Here is a 13,317-nt window from a genome sequence, read left to right on the forward strand (position 1 = left end):
GCATAAAGTCCTTAAAATTCACCTGTATTGTAGCATATGTCAGAATTTCCTTCCTTTTTAAGGCTTAATAATATTTCATGGTATCTATATGCCACATGTATCCATGTATCCAGCACACTACCACTTAACCACATGATCAAAGCTGTATCCATGTATCCATTGATGGACATTGGGATGCTTTTACCTTTTGGCTGTTATGAATAATGTTGCTATGAACATAAGCATACAAATACTTCTTTGAGACCCTGCTTTCAATTCTTGTGTATATAGGCCCAGAAGTGATAATGCTGGATTCAATGATAATTCTAATTTTAATTTTTTAAAGAACTGCTACACTATTTTTCATAGTGGCTACACCTTTTTACATTCCTACCAACAGTACATGGGGATTCCAATTTCTCCACATCCTTGCCAACACATGTTATTTTCTATATTTTTTTATAGCAGCCATCTAAATGGATGTGAGGTGGTATCTCATTGTGGTTTTGATTTCCTTAATAATTAGCAATATATATTTTTAAATAATTAGTAATACTGAGCATATTTTCACATACTTGTGTCCACTCTTATAGTTAAGGAAACTGAGGCTTTGAGCAGTGATGTAACCTGCTGAAGTGAGCCAAGTGGCTAGGGGTGCAGTCAGAATTGGCCCTCCAGTCAAACTCCAGGACTTCTTGTGCCATCATCTCTCTGGGGAGAGCCACCTCCCCCTACTCACCCTGGTGCTTCTCCCCTCCTTCCTCCCAAACACCAGCACTCATTCCTTTCTTATTTTACTCCACAACCCAAAAAAGAAGCAAGGAAGGGAAAGGCTGCTGAAAAAGTAAACCCTTTTGCATGAATGTGAGTGTGTGATGATATGAATCCCCAGAGGTGCCCACAGGACCCTAAGCAGAGCACAACAGAGGGAGCTATGGCCTTGGAGGCCAACAGCTACCCATTTTTCACACCCTGAGGTGAAGGAAAGAAGGGAAGGCCAAAGCAAGTAAGGGCAAAGAGGTCAAACCAGTTGTCAGAGGGTGCTGCAGCTACTGGGGCCAGCTCCGCTCAGATTCTGATGATACTTGGAGGAACTGAGTTGAAGGGAGCTGATCCTCAGTCTCAGTTGCCCCAATACCAGGCTGTGGGCAGGAGATGGACACATACTTGGAGCCTCTGCTAGGGAACGATGCCAGAGAATCATAGTCAACTCAGTGCCCGAGATAGGCATGGTGACAATGCAGGGGGGATCCAGAAGTGGTCCACAGGATAAGTCCACTTTTCACAGGTTCTATACACTCTATAGCCACCACTCCCAGTTGGCCATCAGGCTCTTGCCAAGGAAACTCCTGCAGATTCCTTGCTGGCCTTGCTTTTCATAGCAGGTAGAGTAAGCTTCTGCCAAATCTGGCCATGCTATCCCTTGCTTAGAATCTTATTACCTGGGATCCCTGGGTGGCTCAGCGGTTTAGCACCTGCCTTCGGTCTGGGGCGTGATCCTGAGGTCCCTGGATAGAGTCCCACGTCAGGCTCCCTGCATGGAGCCTGCTTCTCCCTCTGCCTGTGTCTCTGCTTCTCTCTATATATATCTCTCATGAATAAATAAATAAAATCTTTAAAAAAAAGAATCTTATTACCTCACTTTCCTCAGAATAAAGTCAATTCCTCAGCTACAACGCCCACTGCGAAATGATATGTGTTGGCATTTCTAGCCTCATATGGAATTCCCATAGTTCCAGGTGGCTGGTAGTCAGGTGCAATTCTCTGACCACCAGCCACCTGGATCTTTGGGAATTCCACCCACAGAATTTGCCATGATCTTTGCTTAGTCAAGGTCTACTCATATTTCCAGACTCAGATCAAATTTTAACACCTCTTCTAGGAGAATTTCCTCACTCTGTTATCCCTACAGAGAGGGTAATATATTGCCCCAGGTCATAGAGCAAGTCATCCAGAATTTGAATTCAGGCTCCAGAACCCTATTACTAACCAGAGTTGATGTTAGCCCTCTCTGTAGTATGGCTAGTGTGCCCCATGGGCATCTGAGCTTTGAAAGTGAGCCCCAAACCCCAGATGTCTACAGTCTAGTGTCCAGCATAAGGCCAGTCGTGATGTCTGATGATTGCCACATTGTGCTGAGGGAAGAGAATTAATAGGGGTCACATTCAGTTTTTGGGAGGGGAGAAACATAGAGTTGGAGGAAGGGCCAGAAGCTGGGAAATCCTACTTGCCTGATCAACAGAAGAAAACTAGTCTGGGTATTATACCCTCCTCAAAAGGATCCAATGTCTCATGGCCCTTACCAGATGCAAAGTAAGAAGTATAGGGGACAAAGTTATGTGGGTAGCCTTACTCCTGAAACTCAGACAACTTGCCACCGAACCACTCAGGAACCTGAAGGGCTAATGGCATAAGCTGGAACTCTGCCCACCACTGGATCCTATCCTCAAAAGGGTCTGTGTGAGTTGGTCTCTTCATCAGTACATTGGGGCTAGGGTTATGGCTCCTATGGTTCCCTGCATCCAGTCAGCATCAGGAGTCCCTCTGCTCCTTTTCAGAGAAATTGGAGCCTCAAGATAGGACCCCAAGCCTCACCAAAAGCAGTGGCAGAGCAGTGGAATCCCTGATGCTTCCAGAAGTCTGTGGCCAGGGAACAGGTCAGACCTGCCCATGGCCCACCTGGCAGCAAGGTTCTTCTCTGTGTCCACACTTGGGCTCAGCAGAAATCCCCACATTCCTCCTCCTGCCAGTAGCAAGAACTTGACTCAGACTCTCTATCTAAGCATTCTGCAACGGGCGTCTGGGGAAACAATTTCATCTGTTATGAAACTGAAGGGAAAGACAGTTGGTGACAACACTCCCTGCTCCATCCCTTCCGTACTATACAGAACCCACGACTAATAAGACGAATAAGCCTCCCGCGAGTCCTGCTCTCTTGCGGGGCACACACGTGTTGGAAGCATAACACAGTCGGCAGCCAGTCAGGTTTGACGGGGTGCGGGGAACTCTCACCCAGGGGCCGCCGCCCGGGAGTCTCAAGGGGTCTGAAGCAGGTGGAGGGCCATTTGCACACCCACCTCGGTCACGATGGTGGAGTGGTAGATGTCCTGGCTGAACTCCCAGCCATCCAGGCAGCTCTCCTGCTCCAGCTGCTCCAGGTCCACATCGCGCCCCGGCTCCAGCCCGAGCGCCGAGAAGTTGGCGATCGCCGCGAGCCGGTAGCGCCGGCAGCTGTGCGGCACCTCGCGGCCGTCCTGCAGCCGCAGCGGGATACTGTGGTTGCGCCACGCGCGGCTCAGGTTCGCGGCGTCGGGCACCCGGCAGCGGTGCTCGGGGGTGGCGGCCAGGAACACGACGGACATTCCATTGAAGCCGTTGGGGATGATGCTGGCGCTGAGCAGGAAGAAGATGAGGCGCTGGAAGGGCCCCCACTCGCCCAGGAAGGTGGTCACCTCGTCGTAGTCCCGCATGCCTCCCACCGCTGTCGCGCGGCTGCAGCAAGCGGCGCTAAGAACTGCTCCCGGCAGAGCCGCGCTCGAGGGCCTTCCCCGCGGTATCAGACGCGCCCGGAGGCCAAGCGGGCTGCGGGAAGCTGGGGCGCACGGCCGGGTAAGCGTTCCCGGGAAGCAGGCTGCGGGCCTCGGAACGCTCCCGGGAGCCAGCGGGTCGCGAAGCTGGAAGCCACCGGAGGCACCCGGGACCACACCCCCATCCCGGCTGGGGCGGGAGGAGGAGGGCGGCGGCGCGGCCCGGGTGGGGCTCCCCGCCGGCCCCGCCTCGCGCTCCGCCCCCCGCCCCCCGCCCCGCGCCCCGCGCCCCGCGCCCCGCGCCCCCGCCGCCGAGCCCGCTCCCGCTGGGGTGCCTCCCGGCCGCGGGAGGGGACGCTCGGTGCCCGCGCACGCCGCGACCCCCGATGCTGAGCTCCCAGAGCGCAGCCGCGGCGCTGGGCCCGCGGGGGAGAGCGTCGCCCAGGCCTCGCCCGGGCAGGCGTCTCTCCCGGGCCTTCCAAGCCGGAGTCCCTCCGCGTTCAGGCGGCCTCGGGCGGAGCGCGGACTGGCGAGCCCGTGGAGCGCGTGCTCGGGGGAAGCCTCCGTGGGCGCAGGGGTGACTGGAGTGCGACCTCTGCGCGGGCGCGCACTCCGCGCGGTGGCTGGCACCAGGCGACGGGGCGCTCGTGGCCCACGCGTCCGAGGAGGGCTGCGCTGACTCAGGCACCAGCCCGCGCCGCTCGGGAACGCGGAAAGCGTCTTCCGGGCAGCCCCGAGCCTCCCCTTTAGTAAAAGGGGAACATGCCCGGAGCCAGAAGGGATGAGCAAGGTCACACTGCGGTGTCTCAGACACTCAGAGAGAGACTCTGAGATAGACGAAGGGGACGTAGGAGGCAGGGGCTACCGGGTGGTCCCACGATCCCGCTGGGGCCCCTGGGGAGGACTTCCACGCAGAGCCTGACCCTTCGTGGCAGCCCGATAATGGCGCTCCTGTCACCACTTGTGGGTTCTGACCCGAATCCCTTCATTCTCCCCGTGCCCGGGGTTCTTCACCGCAGCTGCCAGAGCCTTCTTGGATTGGAAGGCCTCTGGGTTGCAAAAGCACCGCCCCCACTCGGGGAACAGAGGGAGGGAGGAGGAGAAGGTCCAATTTGGCCAGATCTGGCAGGGAAACCAGAGCAGGGACCACAGACTGCTCAGTGCCCAGGCCTCAGGCCCTCCGCTGTTGTGTGAGCTAGCGGGGTGCTGCAGCCTGAGTCCTGGAGTTCAGGAGGCCATCAGATAACAGGCAGAGGCCTCAGGTGTTTGGAGATCGCATACAAGTGTGTGGACTTCTCCAGGCCCGGGTTAAGAGGCTGAGGGACATTTCTGGTCAGTCTTCTAGCTTGCAGTCTGACCCTTCCTTAGCTGGCTTCTCACTCCCTTGGACCTGTTTCCTTTTCTGTGATAAGACTCTATGTCCTCATGTGCCAGGACAGGGTCTGATTTATACCTGTTAGTCCTGTGAAATTACTATTAGCACACCCCTTTACTTTCAAAAGTATTCTTGAGGCGTCTAGGTGCCTTGATTTTGGCTCGGGTTATGATCTCAAGGTGGTGGGATCCTTATGACACACACATAGGCTTCATGCTTAGTGGGGAGTCTGCTTTGGGATTCTGTCTACTTCTCCCTCTCCCTCTCTCCCTCCCACCCTGCTCAAATAAATCTTTAAAAAAATATATATCCTTTGAACAATATTTTATGTGGTCATTGTCTTACTTAGCTTGAATTTCCATCCTTCCCTTTTCCCCCAATAAAAAAGCAAAGATAAAGATTTATTGGCGATGGTTCATTTTAAGTAGTGATCCCAGGAAAAGGAGTGAGAGGCTAGGAACAGTGAACAGGGGAGAAGGTAAGGCCAGCAAACACTGTGTCACTGAGTAGGTCATTAGTACCAGGGTCAGTGATTATTCTGTGCTGAAATATATTGCATCCTGAAGCCAAAGGAAAAAATTAATAATATCGATCCTACCTTTTCTTAAAATTTTGATATTATTGATCATGGATTTTTATATAGATTTTGGTTTTTAAAAATACTATGCTAAAATATTATTTATTTTGATTATTGAATTTCTTGGTGCCTCCTTAAATTTTCCATCTGACACAAACTTTCACTGCTTTCCTTTGCCTCAGCCTTTGGGTCACCTCATTCCTATGGGTGACTGGGATCCTATTAGGTCAACCCTGCTGGGACCTTGTGTAAAGAGCCATACATAATGGAGAAGTATTTATTTCCTAATTGGTCACCTGCCCTGCACTTCCAGATTGTAGTTGAACAGGCATTGCTCAAGTAAACTGTTTGCCATTTCCCATCAGTATATGTAAATCTATACTTTGAGCCATTTTGTCCTCCATACAAAATAAAGCCCAAGTGCACTGCTTAACGTGGACCCACTGAGAGGATTTCCCTTCACCACTGTCTAAGGCCTCTCCTGAGTGGGGCTGTGTTGCAGTAATCATCCATATTTTGGTCTAGTATCAAGCTAGCCTATCTGTGAGGGCTGATTTTTTCCCCCCTACTATTTGGTTGTAGAGAACCATCCCCATCAGACCATAGGTTTTCTTTTTTTTTTAATATTTTATTTATTTATTCATGAGAGACACACAGAGAGAGAGGCAGAGACACAGGCAGAGGGAGAAGCAGACTCCATGCAGGGACCCCGATGTGGGCCTTGATCCTGGGACTCCAGGATCATGCCCTGGGCTGAAGGCAGGGGTCAAACCATTGAGCCACACAGGGATCCCCAAGACCATAGGTTTGAGTTGAGAGGAAAGGGCTGGTATAGCTGAGGGAGGTGTCACTGAACTGAGCCCCTTGCTCATAAACTGACATGAGCTCTGTGGACCTGCTCAGGCCTGCCATGACTCTACCATTTCTATTATGTGATGGATTGTTAATGTGCCTGCTTAATCTTACAACTTGAAAATACTCAGCTAATACTGGACATCTCTGGTTGCATAGACCCTTTATCCTTGTGCAGGGGCCATGCTTATCTTCTCCGTATCATTATATTTTTAGTATATGTGCTGCCAAAGCGAGCACTGGTTGCATAGACCCATAGACACTTAGTTTTTACTGTGGCTAAATAGTTGCCGTTTCAAAAGACAAATAGCTCTCTGCTACAGAAGACATGGCTTACTCTGGAACTCTAGAGATCTGTACTAAAATTCTTTTATTACAGCTTATCAGAGACTACCCAGCATTCTTATCACCATGAACAGTTCTAGCACTATTGATCTTGCTGGGCCAAATGGCAGAGAACCTTGTACTATAGTTGGGCTGTAGAGCTCACTCTTGCTCTGGGTTTTACTCAAAACTGGGAGCCTTCCAAGGCAGGGAATAAATGGGTCAGAGTAGTATTCTCACCAAGCATTATGTCTTTATTAGTCGTGACAGTACAGGGTACAACTTTACAGGGGACCACGTGGCATACTCCATACTACTGGTTCTCTAATAACTTTACCAACTTGCTTCAAAATAATATGGATGGAGCAAGTGAGGATATAGATGAAATAACATTGGCCATGATGTTGGGTCTAAGCATTCATTTTCTAGTTTGTCTGTTTTTATATGCATTTAACTTATTCCAGAACAAAAAGGTAAAAGAAAATGTCACCAGTGTGGAAGGCCCTGAATCTTCATACTTTTTATCCCTCACTTTTTGGCATGTGTGGGTCTTACTAGGATATTTAGAGTACTTTTTTTGTTCTTGCTCATTAGGTCATATTAGCATTATGTCATCAATACATAATGGCTATCATGTTTTAGGGAATATCAAGGTAGTGAAAGTCACTAGGTACTATATTGTAACAGAAAATAGGAGAATTGACATAGCTCAGGGGCAAGAAAGTGAGTATATACTGCTATTCATCCCACAGAAAACCAAATAGCTTTTGATTCTCCTTACTGAAGGATTTTGAAAAGAAAATCCATGATGTTGGTGCTAATCTTGCAATTCCTCCCAGGATGGGATTTATTTTTGATTTAATAAATTGGTCAGACATAGGGGCATGTTAGAGGCATCTATTTGTCCCTACCTATATAATGGCTCTAGGGAGTAAATATTAGGGTCTTGCGACCTTCTAAGACTACTATCCCAGTTATACACTTAGGGACCAGTTATGCACTTAAGAACAGTATGGATCTTTACAACCATTAGACCTGTTTGAATGAGAACTCCATTTACCACCTGGCTTTCATGAGCCTCCAATCTTACTGAGGGGACCACGATGGTGTTTCCTATCCCCTGGGAGCAAGGCTAGCTCATACTCTGAATCCAACAGCCCTTGAGAGGTCTAGGACTTTCCTTTTCCCCAGGCCAGAGTTGCTCTGGTAAAAGATCACTAGTATAGACTGAACTGTCTACCTCTAATTTCATATGTGGAAACCTTAACTTTCAAACATATTTGGAGATGAGGCCTTTGGGAACTAATTATGTTTACAGGAGATCATGAGGGTGGGGCTCTCACCATAGAATTAGAAGGCACACCAGGGAGTTCATAAGAAGGTGGCCATCTACAAGCCAGGAAGTAGACTCTCATGAGGAACTGAATCTGCCAGCACCTTGATCTTGGACTTTCCAGCCTCCAGAATCATGAGAAATAAATTTCTGTGGTTTAAGCCTACCAGTCTGTGCTATTTTGTTATGGCAGCCTGAGCAGACTAAGATAGCCATAGATCCCTTGTGGGAAGAGATTAGAGAAATAATGAACATATATACTTCTGGCAGTATAGGCAGGTTTTTCCTTAAGAAGACTTAGCCTCCTCTTCAATCAATAGGCTCTGAGCCTATGAAGTGGTCTAGATCTGGGGAAATTATGAAAAATACTATTTCCCATTGTGGCAGCAGCCATCAGCCCTCTGCTTACCAGCTCTTACTTTTGGAGGTGAGTCTGTTACACAAGTCATGTAACACTTGATCATCTATCCTTTCACTTAACTCCTAGGAGCACCATGGTCAATTAGTCTTCACCACCTGGCTGTAGGTCAAAGCATGCTGGTTGCTACTCTGGTCTTGAAATGACCTCCACCCTGCCTCTGTTGGTTGTGTCACCATCCTACCTCTGCTATTCTAGAATCTTATCCTCACTGACACTAGGAATCTTCACCTGTGCATTTTACATTGTCTTAGAGAAGGGAGCTATCTGGTGATAGCTTCTCTGGTCTTGCATCATAAATATAATCTAGCACTCTCACTCCCCCAAGCCTTCTGACTCCTTTCATACTCTTCTGGCATCTCCATCTTATTTCAATAGACCATAAGTGTGTCAGAGTTTCAAAGAGCCATCTCAGAAGCAAATGAAGATGTTTTTCTGTACCCTTGCTTGGATGTTGAGCCCAGTATAATGACAGAGCGCTCCTAGGTTAATAAAGTTCCACATGTTACCCCCGTTTCCACCAACACATAGGTCATGTTATTTTTTTCAACATGTATGCCATTTCTTTGTGGATCAGGGACTGTATTTCCCCCCCTAAGCTGTGCTGAGACTTCACCCTGGTGAAGGCAGGGTGTGTTGTTGGTCTGGAGGCAGTGGTGTGGGGTGGGTAGGGGAGGATCTTGAGGAAGGCAAGCATCATCTTTAGATCCACTTATCTCTGGAGGAGTCTTGGCAGGGTTTCCAGACAAGGAGAGGCTGCTCTCCTATAGTGAGGAGAGGAGAGCTGCTGCTGAGCTTGAAGGTTTAAAGGAATCCAGGAATTCAAAATTCTCACATTGGTTTATCCAGATGTCTCTGCTCCATGCTCCAGGGCTCTATGCATTTCCTATCAGGGCCATGACTTTGCCATAGAACACCCATCAAAGCTGTGCATGCAGGATCACCTGGGTGATTTAGTTAAGCAACCAACTCTTGATTTCTGCTCAGGTCATGATCTCAGAGTCATGAGATCCAGTTAGCCCCACACTAGGCTCCTCACCAGGTGTGGAGGCTGCTTAAGATTCTCCCTCTTCCTTTCTCATACTCTTTCTCTTAAAAAGAGAGAAAAAGAAAGAAAGAAAGAAGAAAGAAAGAAAGAAAGAAAGAAAGAAAGAAAGAAAGAAAGAAAGAAAGAAAAGGCTGTGTATGCAGTTTTTTTCTTTTTTTTTTTTCTTTTTTTTTTTTAGTTTTTTTAGTTTTTTTCTTTTTATGTGGCTGTCCTACTCTTGCAAGTAAATCAGTTAAATCCTGGGCCTGACTTCCAGCACAACCTTCCCTGTGGCTGCAGGAAATGAGGGTTTCTGTAAGAGCTGCCATGGTGGTTTCCTGGCTTACACTGAGTGCCTTGAATTTATAGATGCTGACCCAGGCCTATAATTTTCTTTCTTTTTTTTTATAAAAAAGATTTTATTAATTTATTCATTTGAGAGAGAGAGTGTGTGTGTGTGTGCACATGCATATGAGAGACAGAAAGAGAGAGAGAGAGAGAGAGTATGCAAGCAGGGGGAGGGGCAAAGAGAGAGGGAGAGAGAGAGAATCCTAAGCAGACTCTGCACTGCACTCATAGCCCACATGGGCTTGATCCCATGATCCTGAGTTCATGACTTGAGCTGAAACCAACAGTCAGTTGCTTAACTGACTGAGCTACCCAGGCCCTGCTAGGCCTATCATTTTCTTTTTTCAAGGCTTCTAAAGCACGTAGCAAAAGCCATCCAACTCCATGTTCCTTATAATCACCATTCTTCTCATACATTCTATGTGCCATAATCGGGGATTCTCAACTTTGGTACTATTGAAACTTTAGTCCAGGTTATTGTTTGTTGTGAGGGCTGTCCTATGCATTCTAGGATGTTTAGCTGAATCTCTGACCTCTACCTACAGGATGCCAGTGAAGTGTTACTTCAGTTGTGATTAAAAAAAAAAAAAAATCTCTGGACATTGGTAAATGTCCACTGGTGGGTATATCAGCCCTGGTTAAAAAACACTGACACCAGCAAATGTTTCACTCTCCACTACTCTTTCATTGTCATCTCCTGTGGATGGGAGTTTTGCCACTCTGTGCCGGGGATTATCACCGGTCTACTTACTACAGTAATAGGTCCTTCAGCCTTGTCCAAAAGGGGAACTTTCCAATTCTAGAATCCCTTCCTTGCAAGTCTGTCTTCCATATGGGAATGGACCTAAGGGAACAGGAAGAAGAGACTACAGAGAGTGAAAGAGAGAAGAAAAGCTACTAGAAGGGTGAAGGAGAGAGTTGTTTACAGTTTTGGAAAACTGTAGGAAGGTGTCTAAGAAATGTCTGTGTTAGGTTCACAAGTAGGCAACATGTATCCATAGGTTTCTATCCCTCATTGGCTCTGGGGTCCCCCCTTTGGGTGTTAACTCCCTCACACTTCCAAATTGCACATGTGTGAATGTTGAGCAGGTTTCTGTATGTGTTTCCATGCCTCAGGGTCAGAGAAGTCCAGGAGTAGCAAGTGGGAAGTGACAGTGTCCTGGGATTGGACCACCTTGATAACGGGTTGCCGTTATCACTGGCTGCAGGAAGCAGTAATTCTGGAGCGGGAAGGTCTGAAGCACCAAGGAGGAGGTCCCATATTCAGTCTTCCCAGTCCTATATGCCTGGGGAGGACGTGGCCTGTGCCTCCCTTTGCTGGATGCTCCTCAGGACCATGAGGAAGGCAGGCCCCTGGCAGCCTCACTGGCAAAGTGAACTCCTGCTTCTGTTCTTTCCAGCCAAGAAGGTCTGCAATCAACACTTGTGGGTCTGTGGGCGACCTCCTGGCACTGAAACAATCCAATCCAGCTCAGACACTTGCCCATGTGAGCATTAAACCAGGAGTGGAAAAAAGCGGAGAGGGATGAGGTTGGAGAGGCTGACCGCAGGGGCTATACCATGCTTGATCTTAAACAGTCTTAATTGTTTCTTGGAGTCAGTTTTCATTCTGAGGCCAATGAGAGTCTGAGCAAAACCTAATGAGATTTACATTTTAGAAAGTTCCCTCTGGTGGCCAAATTGAGAATGCAAGGAAGGGAGCTAGGGTAGAAGCAGAGACATCAGGGAGACTGTTGTAGGTGGCTGAGGGTGATGGATGGTGGTAGCCAAGAAATAAGTGAATTCAGGAGCTGTTAAAGAGGTGGTGGGACAGATCTTGATGATTAGCTGGATGTAGACATAAGGGAGGGAGAGATGCCTGATTTTGGGTGTTGTCTTTGTCTAAGATGGAAGCATAAAAGTAGATTAGAGAGAAGGTGGTGAAATGGGTTTGGGATGTTTTGAGTTTGAGGTGTCTTTGAGACATCCAGGTTGATATGTGCACCCAGTCAGAGATATGGGATAAAGATACATATTTGGGAGTGTTCATGGCTGCAGAGAGCAGAGCCAGTCAGGGCGCCTGGCTGCAAGCAGACTCAGAATTGATGGGAAAGCTGGACATCTGGCAGGAATAAGCAGAAATCTGCTATGGAGGTGGCTCTGGGGAAGTAAATAAACTTAGTGGAGTCCAAGCAGGACGGTCTGCTTCAGATCGAGCCTAGAAAAAGAACTCCCCCTGGCCTGGGGTGGGGTGGCCTCTGTTCTCTGTCCTCCCGACCAAATGCAGTGGATGAGGTGGGACCACAAAAGGATAGAGGGCCAGTTTGGGAGGGATCTAGCTCAAACAACCCAGCCCAAACAACCCAAGCCACTCTAGAAAATGAGCTTCTAGAGAGGACAGGAGGAGTTGGGCCAGAGCCTTGAGGCAGCCGGTGCCTCCAGAACAGGTAGGAGAGGAGCAGGGACATAGGATGAGGGGCTGAGGAGCAAGAGACTGCTCCCACCCAGGAGTGTCTCTGTGGGTGATGAAGGAGGCTCCAACAGTCAGAGCAAGAGCCCTGGGAGCTGGAAGGAGCCATCGCCAGTTCTCTCATTAGCGCCAAGAACCACTGCAGAGCTGGTGAGCAGCCAACAGCTGTTTAGCAGGAGTCATGACCTGACCCCAGAAGCAGGCTGGGGGTGGGTTCATGCATGCCACAATTTATAATGAGATGATGTGGACACCAGCTTCGTCTGCACTCAGACCCAAAGCTTCAGGGGTCACCTGGGTTCAGCTTCCATCCCCTTGTACCCCATGGAGGGACAGAAGCTCAGCTCACCTATGTGAAGAGTCTGAAGCCTGAACTCTGGCCTCTGCTGGCAACCTTGCTAAGCAGAGACAGGTGAGCACCCTTCGGAAGTGACCTGGTGGGAGTCACCAGAACATTGGTAGGGCAGGCAACGTTCTCCAGCGAAGATGAATCCTTATAGTTGCTCTTGGTGCCCTTGCCACCGTGACACTAGCAAGTTTCTCAACATTTCTGAGTTCATCCATACAATGAGGATAGTAACTTCCTTTTGAGTTGATATGAGTGAGGATTAAAGAATAATATCAGTTCACTAAGCACTTGGGGATGAAGGCCTGGAACACATCAGCTCTTATTAGAGTTACTACCCAGCATTCATCTCATTTTCTAAGTCTGTGGCTGTGTTCTAACTGCCTGTGAGAATATGCCCTTAGGCCAAGAGTGCCCTGGACAGCAACTGAGTGTCCTTCTACTGCTGCCTTTGTTGGTGAAGATGCTGGTGTGTGGGACTCTGGGCCCACAGCCTAGTCATGGGGCATCACAGTGCAGGTCACAACATCCCCCAACTCAGTTGTTCATTGGCTGTGAACTCAGCAACAGGCTATGGTGCCCCCAGAGTGCTTGGTCCTTGGCCTAGAAGGGAGGGCTGGCTTGAAGAGACATGTGCGTTTTTCCTGCCCTCACCCCTTTTCTTGAATCTCAAGGACAAAGGTGGGGCAAATAAAGCTTGTCACACAGAGAACTAGGAAGAAGGACTCCATTTTCATTTTAAGCTCCTTAGAAGGTCAAGGA

The 13,317-nt window shown here is 48.7% G+C and overlaps 1 protein-coding gene and 1 non-coding gene across 5 annotated transcripts in view; both read right to left on the bottom strand.

Moving 5' to 3' along the window:
* The window catches only part of SLC22A4 (solute carrier family 22 member 4), a 45,089-nt gene extending 40,733 nt beyond the window's left edge, over positions 1-4,356 (bottom strand). For 3 of the 4 annotated variants that reach the window (XM_041762226.1, XM_041762225.1, XM_041762223.1), the window contains exon 1: positions 3,057-4,355. In XM_041762226.1, the coding sequence (XP_041618160.1) occupies positions 3,057-3,449 (393 nt within the window). In that variant the 5' untranslated portion in view covers positions 3,450-4,355. Of the gene's footprint in view, positions 1-3,056 lie in introns of all 4 variants that reach the window. The other variant, XM_041762224.1, reaches the window with a different exon arrangement.
* A 2,086-nt stretch (positions 4,357-6,442) lies between these two features.
* Positions 6,443-6,550, bottom strand: LOC121496341. Its single transcript, XR_005989171.1, has one exon. It is a non-coding gene; the product is annotated as a U6 spliceosomal RNA (small nuclear RNA).
* Between the last annotated feature and the right edge of the window lie 6,767 nt (positions 6,551-13,317).

Source organism: Vulpes lagopus, chromosome 7, assembly GCF_018345385.1.
Source record: "Vulpes lagopus strain Blue_001 chromosome 7, ASM1834538v1, whole genome shotgun sequence".
Classification (NCBI taxonomy): domain Eukaryota; kingdom Metazoa; phylum Chordata; class Mammalia; order Carnivora; family Canidae; genus Vulpes; species Vulpes lagopus.